Source organism: Saccopteryx bilineata, chromosome 4 (genome assembly GCF_036850765.1).
Source record: "Saccopteryx bilineata isolate mSacBil1 chromosome 4, mSacBil1_pri_phased_curated, whole genome shotgun sequence".
Taxonomy (NCBI): domain Eukaryota; kingdom Metazoa; phylum Chordata; class Mammalia; order Chiroptera; family Emballonuridae; genus Saccopteryx; species Saccopteryx bilineata.
The window spans coordinates 148,483,599-148,502,628 of record NC_089493.1 but is presented as its reverse complement, the minus strand read 5'-3'; the positions used below and the strand labels follow the sequence as shown (position 1 = coordinate 148,502,628).

The following is a 19,030-nucleotide window of genomic DNA, read 5'->3' as shown; positions in this document are numbered from 1 at the left end:
CATTCTAGCGCCTGAGGCAGAGGCCACAGAGCCATCCTCAGTGCCCGGGCCATCTTTGCTCCAATGGAGCTTCGGCTGCGGGAGGGGAAGAGATAGACAGAGAAGAAGGAGAAGGGGAGGGGTGGAGAAGAAGATGGGCGCTTCTCCTGTGTGCCCTGGTCGGAAATCGAACCCGGGACTCCTGCACGCCAGGCCGACGTTCTACTGCTGAGCCAATCAGCCAGGGCCCCATTACCTCTTTTAATTTAGCCACTGAAATGGGCAATAACTTTTCCTTCTATGTTTGAGAATTTTATGGTCCAAGACATATATTAAAAACAAATAAATGTTTATATGAATTAATATTAATTGTAAGTATATCTTATTAAAATTAATATGCCTTTTGAATTAATTTAACTATAATTTTTATTAATATAAAGCCAAATTCAGAATAGAAATAGTCCTTTTTAAAACTCAAGAGAGGCCTGACCTGTGGTGGCGCAGTGGATAAAGCGTCAACCTGGAATGCTGAGGTTGCCAGTTCAAAACCCTGGGCTTGCCCGGTCAAGGCACATATGGGAGTTGAAGCTTCCTGCTCCTCCCCCCTTCTCTCTCTCTCTCTCTCTCTCCTCTAAAATGAATAAATAAATAAAAATAATTAAAAAAAAAACTCAAGAGAAATCTCATGTAAGATAAACTGTTATTAAAATGTAAACTTTGAGCCTGACCAGGCGGTGGTGCAGTGGATAGAGCATTGCACTGGGGTGCGGAGGACCCAGGTTCAAGACCCCGAGGTCGCCAGCTTGAGTGTGGCTCATCTGGTTTGAGCAAAGCTCACCAGCTTGGACCCAAGGTCGCTGGCTCGAGCGGGGGGTTACTTGGTCTGCTGCAGCCCCACGGTCAAGGCACATATAAGAAAGCAATCAATGAACAACTAAGGTGTTGCAACAAAAAACTAATGATTGATGCTTCTCATCTCTCTCCGTTCCTGTCTGTCTGTCCTTATCTATCCCTCTCTCTGACTCTCTCTCTGTCACTGTAAAAAAAAAAAAAAAGTAAGCTTTGAATGTAAAATCCTATCAAAACCTGAAACATTAAGTTCTGACTGGACAATCTGACTAAAAAAAAACCCTAACAGTATATATACCCTTACCCCAATTATAGATATATAATAAAATCACATTTCATATATATATATATATATGTAACAGCCAGACATTATTTATATATATAAATAAAATTAGGATGGAGTAACTGTCTGAAATATCTAGCTATGGTCCCTGGAACGTTTCTTATAGCAGCAACATGAAGTTATAGAATTCACTATCAACTAGGTATGCATTTTATATCACAACCTTCTGTTTTAGCAGGAATACAAACCATACACATTCTCCTTCAGTTTCCTGACTAGCTGATGCTGAATCAACCCACTTAAGTGGATGACCACCTTTCCCGAGCTCACAGAAAAAAGAAAAGTTGCCAGAAGAGAATCTCTTTAACTTTTTAACCCTCTATTCCCCTATAAATATTTCTGACCTTCAACTTCTTTTTCTTCTTTTTTTTTTTTGACAGAGACAGAGAATCAGAGAGAGGGACAGACAAACAGGAAAGGAGAGAGATGAGAGGCATCAACTTTTCCTTGTAGCATCTTAGTTGTTTGTTGATTGCTTCTTTATTGATTGCTTTCTCACACATGCCTTGTCCGGGGGACTACAGCAGAGTGAGTGACCCCTTGCTCAAGTAAGTGACCCTGGGCCCAAGCAAGTGACCTTGGGCTTCAAGGCAGTGATCTCTGGGCTCAAGCCAGTGACCATGGGGTCATGTCTACGATCCCACGATCAAGCCAGCGACCCCACGTTTAAGCCAGATGTGCCGGTGCTACGCTCAAGCCAGCAACCCCATATTCAAGCCAGATGTGCTGGTGCTCATGCTAGTGACCTAGAGGTTTAGAACCTGGGTCCTCCGTGTCCCAGTCCGACACTCTATCCACTGCACAACTGCCTGGTCAAGTCTTCAACTTCTTAACAGGAACAAGTGTCCATTCTATTCAAGACCAACTCTTCAGCTTCTGCACGTAATCCCATCCATTTCCTCTCATCTCCTCCAAAACTATTTCTTTGTATATTTAGCTTCCCATCAATTTAAAAAGAAATGCTTGAACATGCGCTCATAGTATAAAAGAACAAAAATACAAATATCATGGCAACACATACCCCTTGACTCTACAAACTGTTCACTAGTAGCCACTGTCCGGTCACTCCTTGTGAAGTGCAGTAACACCAAAACCCTGACCATAGAACAAGTTTTGCAAGGTTTGCAGATGAATAAATAATAAGAGTTGTGTAAAGCCATAATATTAGTTCTGTAGCCCTGGCCGGTTGGCTCAGTGGTAGAGCGTCGGCCTGGCGTGCAGAAGACCTGGGTTCGATTCCCAGCCAGGGCACACAGGAGAAGCACCCATCTGCTTCTCCACCCCTCCCCCTCTCCTTCCTCTCTGTCTCTCTCTTCCCCTCCCGCAGCCGAGGCTCCATTGGAGCAAAGATGGCCCGGGCGCTGGGGGTGGCTCCTTGGCCTCTGCCCCAGGCACTAGAGTGGCTCTGGTCGCAATGAGCGATGCCCCGGAGGGGCAGAGCATCGCCCCCTGGTGGGCAGAGCATTGACCCCTGGTGGGCGTGCCGGGTGGATCCCGGTTGGGCGCATGAGGGAGTCTGTCTGACTGTCTCTCCCCGTTTCCAGCTTCAGAAAAATACAAAAACCAAAAATTAGTTCTGTAAAGGGCATAAATGTTCCCAAATGTCCCTGGATCCCGGAAAAGCGCTCAGGATGCTGCCTTAACAACCTCTGTAAAAGGCTAAGACAGGGGTTCCCAAACTTTTTACACAGGGGACCAGTTCACTGTCCCTCAGACCGTTGGAGGGCCAGACTATAAAAAAAACTATGAACAAATCCCTATGCACACTGCACATATCTTATTTTAAAGTAAAAAACAAAACGGGAACAAATACAATATTTCAAATAAAGAACAAGTAAATTTAATCAATAAACTGACCAGTATTTCAATGGGAACTATGCTCCTCTCACTGACCATCAATGAAAGAGGTGCCCCTTCTGGAAGTGCGGTGGGGGGGGCTGGATAAATGGCCTCAGGGGACCACATGCAGCCTGCGAGGCCGTAGCTTGGGTACCCCTGGGCTAAGATAACGGAGCACATTCTTTTGCTTTTTGTAAAATGCTTCTCTGAGCACCCTCTCCCTAGATTGTTCCAACAATAACTGAAAGCCTGTTTTGCTTCTGTAAAACTGCTTTGGCTAGGTGCTCACCCACTCCCCTCGCTTCTTTTATTGCCTTTAAAAACAAACCCCTGAGCTTGTTCAGGGCCCCATGATTTGATTTACTTAAGTCTCCGTATGATCTCCGGCTTAAAAATAAAAACTCCTTAATTTGACTTCTTGTTCGTGTGGCAAAAAGTTTGTTTCCTTGCTGTCCAGATGCAACACTTGTAATAATAGTCTATACACATTTCTTGCCTTTTCCAGAATGCAACTGAGATTCTTTAGGTAAAGTTACAATCTCATTCTAACTGCTATGATCAGAGCGTAATTTGCTGATCTCTCATTTGATTTGTTTATCACTCCTTTGAGAAACTCTCCATGATTTCATTCTCTCCTCGGTTTTCTACTCTTCTGATTTTTCTTATTCTTCTTTGCTGACTTTATCTGCCTTAAACATTTTCCTTGACATTTTGAAAAAACCTGTTATAGACATCAAACGTATAATAAGTGCTCTGCACTTAACTCAATCTTGTTTATCTACCTTCCTAGAGAATCCTTCCCTACTACCAGCTACTTTGGAGTGAAGCATAAACATCATATAATTTTGTTATGGAGCAAGAGCTCACTGCCCCACAACCAAAGAAGCCCATACTACACCTCAGCTTTTAAAAAATAACAGAGCTTTCTTGTGAGGCCAACTAATTTACATTTGCTATCTTTAATTAAAAAAACTGAGGGTTTTTTTTTTTAACTGGTAATTAGTCAATTGTATTCCATTAGAAATAATTGGATTACAATGTGAAAAAAATTTTATGATGATAATTGTTCTCGTGAAAACCCATCACCTTCATACATGAAGTCAGAAACTACTAAAAGGATATACTTTTTTTTTAAGTGTGAGGTAGGGAGGCAGGGGGGCAGAGAAGCAGAGAGACAGACACCCACATGCTCCCCGACTGGAATTCACCTGAGGAAGGAGAAAGATGGCAGGAATGACTAAGTCAGCCACTTTAATTACAGTTCCCTATCAGCTTCCTGAGACAACTTGCAACATAAAACAAGAAAAACACGATTTATACAGAATTAAGACAAATGGTCAGAAATTCCCCTCATGCCTCCTCTCCTCCCGAGACATTGTGAAAGGACGGGTAGACCCCCTCTTCCTTGAGAAGGAAGAAACGAAAAGAATACAAGGGAAAGGAGCCAGTTGGGATAACCAAGTCAGCCAGTGATAAATTACCTATATCCCATAGTTACAGTACAAAGCAAGAATAGCAGGATCTGTGTGTAACTATGGCCAGTGATCTGGAAACCCCTTCTCCCTTGCTGACTCACTGAAACTTGCCCTCCCTCTCTTTAAGTCCTGAGAAACCTTAAACAAAGAAACCATATGCACATTGCTTAGATACTGTAAAGGTATATAACCTGTAAGAAAGTCAACTTTGGGGACCCCGTGTTTTGGAGCTACAAAACTTAATAACTTCTCCTTCCTTTAATGATTGAGTTATATGAGTGTCTATCCTACATTGGGTCGCTTCCTGGAACAAATCTTGATGCACTGGCTGGGAAGCGAGGAGGAGAGACACCTGCATTTGGCAGATTTTGGGTACCCCACTGGGGAGCCCCCAAACCATCCTGTAGACGTACCGGGAATTTTCTAGTGTGGATGCCTCACAGGGCAAAAAGAATTCCCACCTGCCGGTCCCAGCATGATTCAGATAACAGAGGAACGGGAACAGGGCGCATCTGAATCACAGTAAGGCATACCGGGCAAGGGTAGCTAGCTGAGGTCCTGCCCTACTGGGCAGAAGGGAGGTCTGATCAGCCTCCGGAGAGTCACTAATCTCCCTCCATAGGTTAGGAGCGGTGACTGCACTCTCCACTGGTTGTGGGGGAATGGACCCCACGGGGTTAGGAGTGGTGACTTGTCACTCTCCACTGGTGTGTGGGAGGTTGTGTGGAAGAGAGTGAGTGCGGAATAAACAAGACGGACACCGGGAGAAGGTTCTGACTCCCCCACAGGGCCGAAGCAAGTGTTGGGTCCTGAACCATGGTTCTGTAGGGTGCCTCATATGGTTAAGAGGCAGAATTGCATGCTGATGGTTTATATCAGCCTGCCATAAGCCAAGAGGGCCTGCCATTCCTGCAAGGGGAGTGGCCGGTGACAGACTGAGTGAATGGCGTCCCCTCCAAGTTCCCCCTCCCATTCCTCCATTTCTTCTTGTGGGGTGACTGTTACCTGTCATGGGGGGTATGGGAGGTTCACAGGGGAAACCCACTCCTTTAGCCACGATGGTCAAGAATTTTAAGAAAGGGGAGTATGGGGTTACTATGTCCCCAGGGAAACTGAGGACCTTATGTGAATTAGAATGGCCCATTTTTGGGATAGGGTGACCATCAGAAGGAAGCTTGGATAAGTCTGTTGTACAGAAGGTGTGGCAGTTACTGGAGATCCAGGCCACGCCGACCAGTTTCCCTACATAGACACTTGGCTTACACTAGTGTTGTACCCACCCACTTGGCTTAGAGGTCAGGCCTCTACAGTATTGGCGGCTAAGGCACAGAAGCGTTCCACCAGACCCAGAAAGCTGCTGCAGCAGCCAAACCCAGAAATTTTAACCCTTAGTGAACCAGAAGGGGCAGAAACTCTGGCTCCTTCACCTTACGTACCGGCAAGGCTCTACCCATTCATACCTGACCCTTTGTCCACCCCAGAGACTACCACTGACTCAAGCCCATCATCGCCAGATACATCAGGTCCCAGCATAAGGTCGCTTGAGCCCAAGCCGGAGGTGATTCCCACTGCACTGCCAGAATCAGGCCCAGGCTCTTCCCCCCCTACCTGGGAGGTTATGCTAAAAAAAAAAAAAAATGCCTTGTTGCCTGGTATGCAGATGCCTCTGAGAGAAGTAAGAAACATGGTAATAAATGAGCAAGGGAATATAGTGGAATGGCGCGTGCTGATGTATAAACCTTTCATACCACCAACCTTCTCAATTGGAAGCACCACATCCCCTCTTATATGGAAAAGCCTCAGGCCCTAATAGATCTCATGCAATCCATACTCCAGACCCACAATCCTATGTGGGCAGACTGCCATCAATCAATTGCTCCTCACTCTGTTCATTACACAGGAAAGATGCTGGATAATGCAGGTGGCAACTAAATGGCTAGAGAAGAATGCTCCTGAGGAATACCAGAACCCCAGGAATATGCAAGGGTCCAGATGCCAGGAGAGGATCCTAAGTGGGACCCAAATGAGGAGGAAGCTTGGAACGACTGAGGAGATATAGATAGTCTCTCCTCCAAGGCCTGCAGAAGGGAAGCCAGAAGTCCACTATCAACACGGTGGCAGAGGCTTTGCAGAGGAAGGGTGAAAGTCCGCGTGACTTTGATGAGAGATTGTGTGAGACCTATAGAATCTATACCCCTTTTGACCCAGAGAGTCCAGAGAACCAAAGAATGGTTAATATGGCCTTTGTCCGCCAGGGTGCAGGAGATATAAAAAAGAAACTCCAGAAATTAGAAGGCTTTGTGGGAATGAATATGTCCCAACTCCTAGCAGTAGCCAATAAAGTCTATGTGAACCGGGAGATTACGAGCAGAAAGGAAGATGAGTGCCAAATGCAGAAAAAGGCAGAGTTCACAGCTGCAGCCTTTCAGCAGAAGGGAAAAGGAAAATCCCCCCTGTTCGAAAATGGAAAGAAGACAGGAAAGGGCAAGAAAGGGCAAGAAAGGGCAGTCAGGCAGAGCTCCCCTGCGACGTGCTCAGTGTGCTATCTGCAGAGGAACAGGTCATTGGAAAAATGAATGTCCCAACTGGGACGAGGGGGAGGCATGATTGTTAGCCACCTCCCAAGGGGAAGGCACCCTGTTCAACATAGCTGGGGAGTCCCTCTAAGACTGAGGTGACTGGACTCAGAGACCCTACTGAGTCTATGGTCCACATGGAGGTAGGGGGCCAGCTGATGGACTTCTTGATTGATACAGGGGCTGAACACTCAGTGATGACCTGGCCAGTAGCACCACTCTCCACCCGTAGAGTGGACATTATAGGAGCTACAGGAACACAAGACGAATAGGCATTCTGTCTGCCCCATAAATGTACAATAGGAGGTCATGAAATTATACATCCATTCTTATACATGCCTGACTGTCCAGTGCCCTTATTAGGATGCAATCTGCTGAGCAAATTAAGGGCTACTATATCTTTTGCTAACAATGAACAGCTGGACGTACAGGTGCCTGAGCCCAGGCTTGTTCTAACTCTAACTGTCCCCAGAGAGGAGGACTGGAGGATTTTTGCTGCCGTGTCTGGGAAGCCTCCAAGCCAAAAACTAATTCAAAAATACCCTGGAGTCTGGGCTGAAGAAAACCCTCTCCTGGGCTGGCAGTAAACCAAGTGCCAGTGCAGAGAGAGCTAAAACCTAGGACACTGCCTGTCAGCCAGAAACAATACCCGATTCCTAGGGAGGCCTTGGAAGGGATCCAGGTGCATTTTCAGACTCAAAGAGTATAAAATCACTATCTCATGCCAGTCACCCTGGAATACTCCTTTGCTTCCTGTCAAAAAACCGAGGACCAATGATTGTCAGCCAGTCCAGGATGTGAGGGTCGTATATGAGGCAGCAGTGACTCTGCACCTGACAGTACCAAATCCTCACACCCTCCTAAGTCTCCTCCCTGCTCGAGTCTCACAGTTCACTTGCTTGGACTTAAGAGATGCCTTCTTTAGTATAAGACTGGCTCCTGAAAGCCGGGAGCTGTTTGCCTTCCAATGGGAGGACCTGGCTACAGGGGCAAAGATGCAGTACACCTGGACTAGGTTCCCGCAAGGGTTCACGAACTCCCCTACCATCTCTGGGGAAGTCCTTGCCCAGGACCTCCAGAGGTTTCCTGCACAGGACATCAGTGTGTCCTCCTTCAGTACGTGGATGACCTGTTGCTAGGTCATGAGACTCTCCAAGGATGTGACCGAGGAATGGATGAGCTTCTATGTCATCTAGAGAAGAATGGATACAAGGTCTTGAAGAAGAAGGCCCAGATCTGCCAAAGGCAGGTAAAATACTTGGGATTCATTCTCCAGCAGGGGGAGAGAAGGCTGGGAGTAGAACAGAAACAGGTTATTCAGAACACCCCAGTCCCCACCATGAGGAAAGTTAGAGAGTTTCTGGGTGCAGTAGGATTCTGCCATTTGTGGATTCCCAACTTTGCAGTACTGGCCAAGCCCCTCTATGAAGTCACAAAGGGGGGAGAAAAAAAGCCCATGGACTGGAGGCCAGAACAGGACTGTGCCTTTCAGACTCTTAAAAAGGAATTACAAGTTGCCCCAGCACTAGGTCTTCCTAACCTAGCAAAACCTTTTGTGCTGTACGTCTCAGAGAGGAGCAAGACAGCAGTGGGTATATTAACCCAGGATTTGGGGTCATGGACCAGACCGGTAGGTAGCCTGCCTCTCCAAGCAACTAGATGAAGTTGCAAAGGGCTGGTCACCATGCTTGAGAGCCCTAACAGCCACTGCCATGCTGGTACAAGAGGGAGACAAAATAACTTTAGGACAAGACCTGAAAGTGTGGGTGCCACATGCAGAAGAGTCTCTGATGAATGCAAAAGGACATCACTGGCTCACTAATACCTCACTAAGTACCAGAGCTTATGTGAAAACCCAAGACTAGAAATAGAGGTGTATACCACTTTAAATCCAGCAACACTGTGGCTCCTAGTGAATGAGGGAAAGCCACAGCACAGTTGCTTGGAAATACTTGACTCAGTATACTCCAGCAGGCCAGACTTACTGGGTCAACCCCTAAGGGAGCCCAACTGGGAGCTGTATGTGGACAGAAACAGCTCCAGCAACTCAAGGAGAGAAATACAGGCAGGGTGTGCAGTAGTGACTCTAACAGAGACTGTAGAGGCACAGCCTCTAACCCAAGGCTCTTCTGCTCAGCAGGCAGAACTGATTTCCTTGACCCGAGCCTTAGAGCTCAGTGAAAGGAAAAGAGTATCTTTACAGATTCCTGTTTTGCCTTTCTCACTCTCCAAGTACATGGGGCAATTTACAAAGAGAGAGGACTCCTAACTTCTGGGGGCAAAGAACTTAAATATCCAGGAGAAATTCTCCAGCTGCTGGAAGCAGTCTGGAAGCCAAAGCAAGTAGCAGTGATCCATTGCTGAGGACACCAGAAGAGGGGAACGGTAGAAGCCCAGGGAAATGCCGGAGCAGATGCAGAGGCAAATGCCTGCCTTACCTCAAGGATACGATAGCCCCTCTCATCCCGTGGGCCCCAGAACTTGCACCCAGATATTCTGAGGGAGAGAAAAAGTAGAGAAAGAAGGGGCTAAGGAATTAAAGGACGGCTGGATGCAACTGCCCGATGGTAGAGTTGTCATCCCCCATCTGTTGGGGCCAGCAGTATCCAGGCTTTGCATACTGCCACCCATCTGGGACAAGAAAAGACAGAAACACTGCTAGGGAGATACTTCTATATCCCTCTTGGCAACCCTAGCCAAGAAAGTCAGCCTGCACTGCTCAATCTGCCATCAGGATAATGCAAAACAAGGACCTTCAGTGCCTTCTGGTATTCAGTTGTAAGGGGCAACCCCCTTTGAGGATATGCAGGTGGACTTCACCAAGATGCCCAAGAGTCAAGGTTACCAGTACCTGTTGGTATTAGTATGCACCTACTCAGGATGGGTAGAGGCCTACCCTACTCGGACTGAAAAAGCTAGAGAAATAACAAGGGCATTGCTCAGAGAAGTAATTCCAAGGTTTGGACTGCCACTCTGGATAGGCTCTGGCAACAGCCCAGCCTTTATGGCTAAGGTAGTACAAGGAACAGCTCAAGCATTGGACATCACCTGGAAGCTTCAAGGAGCATACAGTCCTCAGAGCTCGGAAAAGGTAGAATGCATGAACAGGACTCTGAAGTTAGGGCTTAGCAAATTATGTCAGGAAACAGGTTTTAAATGGGTACAAGCCTTGCCTCTAATATTGTTTAAGATTTGTGTGAGGTCGGTTGGCAATGGGGGAAAGTCACATGGAGAACTGGGTCCAAGAACTTTGGCCGAAACCACCCACACCCACGGCTGCCAAAAGAAATGGCCCAGGAGCACTTTGAAAAACAACAACTGTGCAATGAAATTTCACCACAACCTATTACCTCACCACCACCCTACCAATGCTATTGTATAAATTACCCCTGGGTGGGAGAAGCTGTGCTACTTCCCTGGCCCCTGTCTTGTGGACCAGTGAACCTCGCCCGGGAGCGCTCTAAATAAAGCTTTTGCTTGTCCACACTTGGTAGCTATGTCCTTCTTTCTTCAGCAGAAAATACCTTACAATTCAGTGTACCCCCTCCAAGAACACTGGGTATTCACCTTATAAGGTATTATACAATAGGCCTCCCCCAATATTACATAGCTTGCCAGGAACTCCCCGAGAATTAGGAGAAATAGAAGCTTTAGGCAAGGTAGCCAGTACCATATCCAAGTGGGTGCTAGATAGGGGTCCAATCAGTTTGTTTGCCCATTCCCATTCTTTTTCCCCAAAGATTGGAATCCAGCTCCCCTCCGACCCAGGTAGAAGGGACCTACACTGTGATCTTGACCACCCCCACTGCTACCAAGATAGAAGGCATACCTGCCTGGATTCACCACAGCTGGCTGAAGTCTGTGGCCCTGGCGAAGACACCTTTGTGGACAGCAGAGACTGACCCTGCCAACCCTTGTAAATTGACCATGAGCTGGCTGGTCCACACATAACTGAAGCCTGAGGAATCTCACTGTGGGGCTGCATATAATTGGACTCTGAGGAAAGAGGGGAACTAGGGCAGAGGACTGTGAACTGTGTATCCATGTCACCAAGGAAGGCCAGAAGGTCTCCAGCACCTTGCTTTTCTATAGCTTCTACGAGTGTGAGGGAACTCAGAAAGGGACCTGTACCTATAATCAGACTCAATATTCAGTGTGTGGTAGGGAAAACAGATGGAGAGAAATCCATTAGCCAGATTCCCTGAGCTAACTGGAGCCTGGCAGAACCCAGGCAGGGCCAGAGACCGGATGGCACCATGTGGACTTTACTGGATCTGTGGGAACAGGGCTTATACCCGCCTTTCCAAGAATTGGGAAGGAAGCTGTGTAATAGGTATGATAAAGCCTCCTTTTTCCTCTTGCCTCTGGAAACAAGGGAACTACTTGGCTACCCAGCTCCACAGTCCTTACAATGGGTAAAAATAGAACTCCAGATAGGAGACTGGAAAGATGATGAGTGGCCCCCCGAGCAGATAATTCAACACTATGAAACCTGTCACCTGGGCAGAGGATGGATCTTGGGGATTCTGTATCCCCATCTATATGTTAAACCGGATTATCCGATTACAGGCAGTTTTAGAAATCATTACCAATGAGCTGGGAGAGCCTTAACCCTCCTTGCACATCAGCAAACTCAGATGACAAATGCCATCTACTAAAACAGATTGGCACCATATTATCTGCTAGCAGCAGGAAGAGTGTGTAGAAAATTCAATCTCACTAGCTGTTGCCTGCAAATAGGTGACCAGGGCCAGGCAGTTGAGGACCTTGTCAAGAAGATGATAAAACTGGCATATGTGCCTGTGCAAGTCTGGCAGAAATGAAACTCTAAAAGCCTTTTGGGGGGATGGTTCTCAGCTTTTGGTGGGTTTAAAACCCCAATAGCAGTAGTCTTACTACTCCCAGGAATTTGCTTAATAGGTCCGTGTCTGTTGCCATTATTTTTTTTATTTTTATTTTTTTACAGAGGCAGAGACAGACAGGGACAGACAGACAGGAACAGAGAGAGATGAGAAGCATCAATCATCAGTTTCTCGTTGCAACTTCTTAGTTGTTCATTGATTGCTTTCTCACATGTGCCTTGACCGTGGGCCTTCAGCAGACCGAGTAACCCCCTGCTGGAGCCAGCGACCTTGGGTCCTAGCTGGTGAGCTCTTTGCTCAAGCCAGATGAACCCGCGCTCAAACTGGCGACCTCGGGGTCTCGAACCTGGGTCCTTCCGCATCCCAGTCCGATGCTCTATCCACTGCGCCACCACCTGGTCAGGCTCTGTTGCCATTATTAATGAATAGCACAAGGAACATGATAGAGGCCATAGTACAGCAATGAACCACGGCCTATGTATACTTTACCCACCACTATAAGGCCTTGCCCTTGGGATCAGATGAAGAATGTGAGACTCCAGTATAAAAGGAATTCTGAACTCTCAAAGGGGGAAGTATGGAAGGAGGGGCAGGCCCCCTCTTGGCTTAAAAGGAAGAAACAAAAAGAATACAAGGGAAAGGAGCCAGCTGGGGTAACCGAGTCAGCCAGTGATAAATTAACTGTATTCCATAGTTACAATACAAAGCAAGAACAGCAGGATCTGTGTGTAATTATGGCTAGTGATCTGGAAACCCCTTCTCCCTTGCTGACCCCACTGAAACTTTCCCTCCTCTCTCCTTGAGTCTTGGGAAACCTTAAACAAAGAAACTACATGCCCATTGCTTAGATACTGTAAAGGTATATAACCTGTAACAAAATCAACTTCGGGGAGCCCGTGTAAAAGTATGTAAGATGGAAGAAATCTGTCTCCAGGGATCTTGTGTTTTGAATCCAATTAGGCCATGTTGTTGCAAAAGCTAAATAAATCCCCTTTCCTTCAGCAAGTTGTCTGAGAGTCTTTTGGCCTCCGGGAGTTGCTTCCTGCATTCCTGCAACACATCCAGCAAACCCCCTACAGCAATATACTCTGCCCATCTGAGCTGCTGCTTCACTGCTCTGCAACCAAGCTATTTCAGCATCTGAGGTGATTCTCAGTGCCCAGGGCCAAATTGCTGGAACCATTCCAACCATGGCTGCAGGAGAGAGAGGGAGGGAGGAGGAAGGAGAGAGAAAGAGAAGGGGGAGAGGAAGGAGTGGAGAAACAGATGGTCACTTCTCCTGTATGCTCTGACCAGGAATTGAACCCAGGACTTCCACACTGGGCCGATGCTCTACCACTGAGCCAACCGACCAGTGCCTAAAGGCTATACTTATATAATACTACATCTGAATATTTAAAAGATTATATCCTAAAATATTTCATGAGTTTTAGCCCTGACTAGAGAAAGGAGTGAGTGAGTAAGAGAGAGAGAGAGAGAGAGAGAGAGAGAGAGAGAGAGAGAGAAATAGATTTGTTGTTCCACTTATCTATGCATCATTGGTTGACTCCTATACATGCCCTGACCAGGCATGAAACCTACAGCTATGGTGTATCCACAAAACGCTCTAACCAGCTGAGCTACCAGGCCAGGGTTGTTTGGCCACACATTAATGAAGACCTCTCCTATGGACAGAGTCTTTCTACATACTTCTTCAGAAATAGAAATAGGGAGGTAGGTAGTACGGTTTACTTAACCCTGTATTATCAGTGACTAAATAATGTTTCTATGTACTAGGTACTTTCAGTAAGTTTGTGAATAAAAATTTAACTATATACAAACTCTGAAAATGCTTTTTAAAAGCCTAGGACATTTAATATTCTCACCTTCAGTGATTAGACAATAACACTCTTAAATTATTAGCTACTTTGTATATTTCATTGTTTAGAACTACCTTGTGTAGTTATTCATGGCAAAAACAAATTTTAAATGTTTTGTGGATCATATTGGGTAAACAACTTTTAATTCATAATGCCGATATTTCACCTGTACATTCAATAAGTCTTCATTTTTAACAATAAGGAAAAACCATAAAGTCTATCATTTTAATATTTTTAAGTTAGACTTTGCATGGGGCATGGGGCACACAATTCAGGGGAAAGAGGGTGTTATATTGAGTAGGACATAATAAATTAAAAATAATATTGGCCCTGGCTGGTTGGCTCAGCGGTAGAGCTTTGGCCAGGCATGTGGATATCCCAGGTTCAATTCTCGGTCAGGGCACACAGAAGAGACCATCTGCTTCTCCACCCATCTCCCTCCTCTTTCTCTCTTTCTTTTTCTCCCTCCCGCAGCCATGGCTCAAACAGTTGAAACAAAAGTTGGTCCCAGGTACTGACGAAGGCTCCATGACTGCGCTTCATGTGCTAAAATAGCTTGGTTGCCGAACAACGGAGCAGGGGCCCAGAACTGCAGAGTATCTCCCTGAGAGGGGGCTTGCCAGGTGGATCCTGGTTGGGGGGCATGCAGGAGCCTGGCTCTCTGCTTCCCTGCTTCTCATGTAATAAATAAATTTAATTTAATTTTTAAAAAATTTAAGTTATAAAAATAATTCTACAAGCATTAACTAATTTCTTCAACATCTATTGCTTTATATCCTTTACACACACACAAAAAAAAACCCAGATAGAATTCTTCTGTATTTGAATGATGGAAAATTAACTTATTCTTTGGAGAATTTTATTCAAGATACTAATTATAAAAAATGTAAAAATTAACTTATTGTTTATAAAACTGAATATATAGCTATCCTAAAAAATAACAATTAGCTAGGAGTTTTAATTAATTAACTATTTATATTGACTTTAGAGAAAGGAAAGGAGAATGATAGAGAAAAAAAACATCAATTTGTTTTTCCACTTATTTATGTATTCATTGATTGATTCTTGTATGTGCCCTGACTGGGGATAAAACCTGCAACTTGGCTGTATCAGGGTGACCCTCTAACCAACTGAATTGCCCAACCAGGGCAGTCAGAAGTTTTAAAGATATGTTTTATAAACATAGAGGAAAGCTTCTTGACATTAAATTTTTCTCTCAAATGAGAGGAGGGGAGATAGAGAGACAGACTCCCATATGCACCCTGACTGGGATCCATCTGGCAATTGCCATCTGGGGCCCGGTCGATGCTCAACTCAACCAAGCTATCCTCAGCACCTGGGCCAATGCTTGAATCACTTGAGCCACTGGCTACGAGAGGGGAAGAGAGAGAAAAGGGGGAGAGAGGGGGGAAGGGAAGCAAGCGAATGGTCACTTCTGTGTGCCCTGACTGGGAACTGAACCCGAAATGTCCATACAATGAGCCAGCACCACTAGTCACTGGCTAGGGCCAAAATTTTAAAGGAAAACACTTTGAAATGGATTTACATTGCAGAATTGCACACCTAAAACCTGTATAATTTTGTTAAGGCACACCTGAAACCTCTATAATTTTGTTAACCAGTGTCACACCACTTATTTAATAAAAAAGAAATGAATTTGCAAAATAAATAATATACTTACAATTTGTTGCCATTTGAAATTGAGAATAAAGTGCTTGAGTAATTGAATTCCAAAATGTGTATAAAATTTCAGGCTGTCCATCCTGTGACCCAAAAAAGGAATATATTCATTGGTTTTTTAAAATTCTAATGAATGAGACGTGAAAATTTATTGAAAATGTGTTGACATGAACATTTCTAAGACATCTATCAAACAACAGAATTATTAAGTAACTAAGTAGAAATACACAGATGACTCAACTCAGATCTCCTGTTCAGGTAAACAGTCATTACCTGCTCTGCTACTTACTAGCTGTGTGAGGTTGGGTAAGTTGCCTCCTTCCCATCTGTGAAATGGAGATGATAACAGTACCTATACTGCGGGATTATTGTTTGTTTGTTTGTTCTTTCTTTCATTTTCACTGCCAGATTGTTAGGAAGAGTTAAGAAGTCTATAAAAGTTAAGTCTTGGGACAGTTCCTGACATATAATCAACCGCAATGAATGTTAGTTATTACAATTATCATCATCACACTTTGATATAAAAAAACAACTTCTGTGACCATAACAAAACGATGGACAAAGCATGGTTAGACCCATAATGGTCACCAGGATATAATTCACCAATTACAAAAGAAAACTGCCTAAAACAGATACAGTTTTTCTTTTATTGCAGGAATTACTATTACTTAACTGATTTTTCATTCAACTTTCAATATATTTTTTAGAAAGTAACTACTAAAAAAAGATAATATTAGTTCAAGTATCATTTGCTAAATCAAGACAAAGTATTTCAATACTATTAAAACAATCAAATTTCTAGAAATTTTAGCACATATTTTTAAGGTACTTTTTTTACATGTGTGAAATATAATATCAAATTGCTATTGTTCTATTATTGAAGTACAAAAATGACAATTTCACATGGTTTACCCTAAAATATCAATAAAATTTGTCTAGTATTCAAATATTAATACTTTCATAGAAAAGAATTAGAAACTTTGTTAATTGTTTTAGTTTTATACTTATAACAAAAATTCTAATTTTCTTTTTTTTTTTTTTAATTTTTTAATTTATTTTTATTTATTCATTTTATAGAAGAGAGACAGAGAGAGAAGGGGGGAGGAGCAGGAAGCATCAACTCCCATATGTGCCTTGACCGGGCAAGCCCAGGGTTTTTGAACCAGTGACCTCAGCATTCCAGGTCAATGCTTGATCCACTGAGCCACCACAGGTCAGGCCAAAAATTCTAATTTTCAAGGCTATAAATGAAAAGATGATCAACAAAAACAATACTGATTTCTCACTTTTATGTGCAAACTTGTTTTCTCATTGTTACTTGTTTCTTTTATTAATACATCTTTTGCTTTGAATTCTGGGTATTGTACACCATAAAAAAGGCATATCAAATAACTGTTAATTTCTTATGCAATCCTTCAGATTTCTAAGACTTTATACAACATGTGTATTGTATGTATATCATGCACTTAAAGTTTATGTTTTTTATCATATTTAAGAACTATTGTAACAAACCACATTAACAGAATAAAGGACAAAAACCACATGATCATCTCAATTGATGCACAAAAATGGATTCAATAAAATTCAACACTATTTAATGACAAAAACACTCAACAAATTAGGAACAGAAGGAAATTACTGCAACATAATAAAAGCTGTGTATGAAAGCTAATAGCTAAGATCACAATGGTGAAAAACAAAAAGCTTCCCTTCTAAGATGTGGAAAATTTAATGAGTATAAATACTTTCACATACACACAAATGCATACACTTAAAGAAGAAAACTTGGTCAATGTTGCTTAAGAATCAAGTACAAAACGCTCAGATATGAAAGCAAATTTATTTCAAGTGTATTAAAATAATTATGAAATCTATTAATATAACAGCCCAGTGTCCAGTAAAGGTATCTATAGTTGAGTGAATAAAAGGCAAATTATACTCTTTAATTAAATTAATAATACCTAATTCTCATATTCTAAAAATTCATAGAAAACAATGCATAAGATTCTTCTCTTCTGTAGTTGTAAAAAACCTATGAAATTTATCATCTTAATCATTTTTTTTAATTTTTAAAAAAAAATTTTTTTAAATTCATTTTAGAGAGGAGAGGGAGAGACAGAGAGAGAGAAGGGGGGAGGAGCTGGAAGCATCAACTCCTATATGTGCCTTGACCAGGCAAGCCCAGGGTTTCGAACCGGCGACCTCAGCATTTCCAGGTCGACTCTTTATCCACTGCGCCACCACAGGTCAGGCCCATCTTAATCATTTTTAAGTGTGCAGTAGTGTTAACTATATGCAGCTTGTAGTGAAATAGATCTCTAGAACTTTTTTTATCTTGCAAAACAAACTCTATACAGTTGAACCTCTGTATCTATGGCTTCTGAATCCATAGCTTCAATCAACAGCAGATGAAAAATATTTGGGGGAAAAAGTTACATTATTGTTGATGTGTACTATATAGTAAAGCCTACAGTGGTTGCCTAGGTAGTCAACTTGTTATTACCCTCTAAACAACACAGTGTAACAACTATTTACAAAGCATTTACATTGTATTAGTTATAATTAATCTAGAGAAAACTTAATTTAAATTAGGAAGGATGTACATAGGTTAAACGCAAATACTATACTACTTTATATAAGAGACTTGAGCACCCACTGATCTTGGTATGGAGGGCTGTCCTGGAACCAATCCTTGAATACAGAGGAACAACTCTACCAAATGAACAACTGCCCTTTTCTTCCTCCCTATAGCCATTGGCAACCAGTTACCTACTTTCTGTTTCTAAGAGGGTGACTACTTTAGACAACTCATATAACTGGAATCATACATATTTGTACTTTTGAGATTGGCTTACTTCATTTAGCATAATATCCTCAAGTTTTGTCCATGTTGTTGAATGTGACAGGATTTCTTTCCTTTGTAAGGTGAAAACAATATGCTCCTGTATATATACACCACATTTTCTTTATTCATTCATCCGTTGACTGACACCAGGATTGCTTTCATCTCTTGGTTATTATAAATAATGCTGTGGTGAATATGAGTAGGCAAATATCTCTTCAAGATCCTGTTTTCAATGCTTTTGGATATATATATCTCTCCAGAAGTGAGATTACTGAATTATATGGTAATTCTACTTTTAATTTTTTGAGGAGCCTCCATACTGTTTATCTTTGTAGCAGCACCATTTTATATTCCCATCAACAGTGTACAAGGGTTCCAATTTATTTCTTTTTTATTTTTGAGCTAGAGAGACAGACTCCCAAATGCACCACAACCAGGATCCACCCAGCAACTCCTGTATGGCGCTGACGCTTGGACCAACCGAGCTATCCTCAGTGCGCGAGGCCATGCTTGAACCAATTGAGCCACTGGCTGCAAGAGGGGAAAAGGGAGAGAAGGGGGAGAGAGAGGGAAGAGAAGTGGATGGTCACTTTCCTCTAATGTGTGCCCTGACCGGAGATCGAACCGGGGATGTCTATATGCTTGGGCAATGCTCTATCTACTGAGCCACCAGCCAGGGCACGGTTCCAGTTTCTTTACATCCCCACCAACACTTGTTTTGTT

At 43.4% G+C, this 19,030-nt stretch overlaps 1 protein-coding gene across 2 annotated transcripts in view; it reads right to left on the bottom strand.

The window, feature by feature from the left end:
* COG5 (component of oligomeric golgi complex 5) overlaps window positions 1–19,030 on the bottom strand; it is a 484,934-nt gene that overhangs the window by 143,161 nt on the left and 322,743 nt on the right. For both annotated transcript variants that reach the window (XM_066272211.1, XM_066272212.1), the window contains exon 11: window positions 15,464–15,545. In XM_066272211.1, coding sequence (XP_066128308.1) covers window positions 15,464–15,545 — 82 coding nt within the window. The remainder of the gene's footprint in view (window positions 1–15,463; window positions 15,546–19,030) is intronic.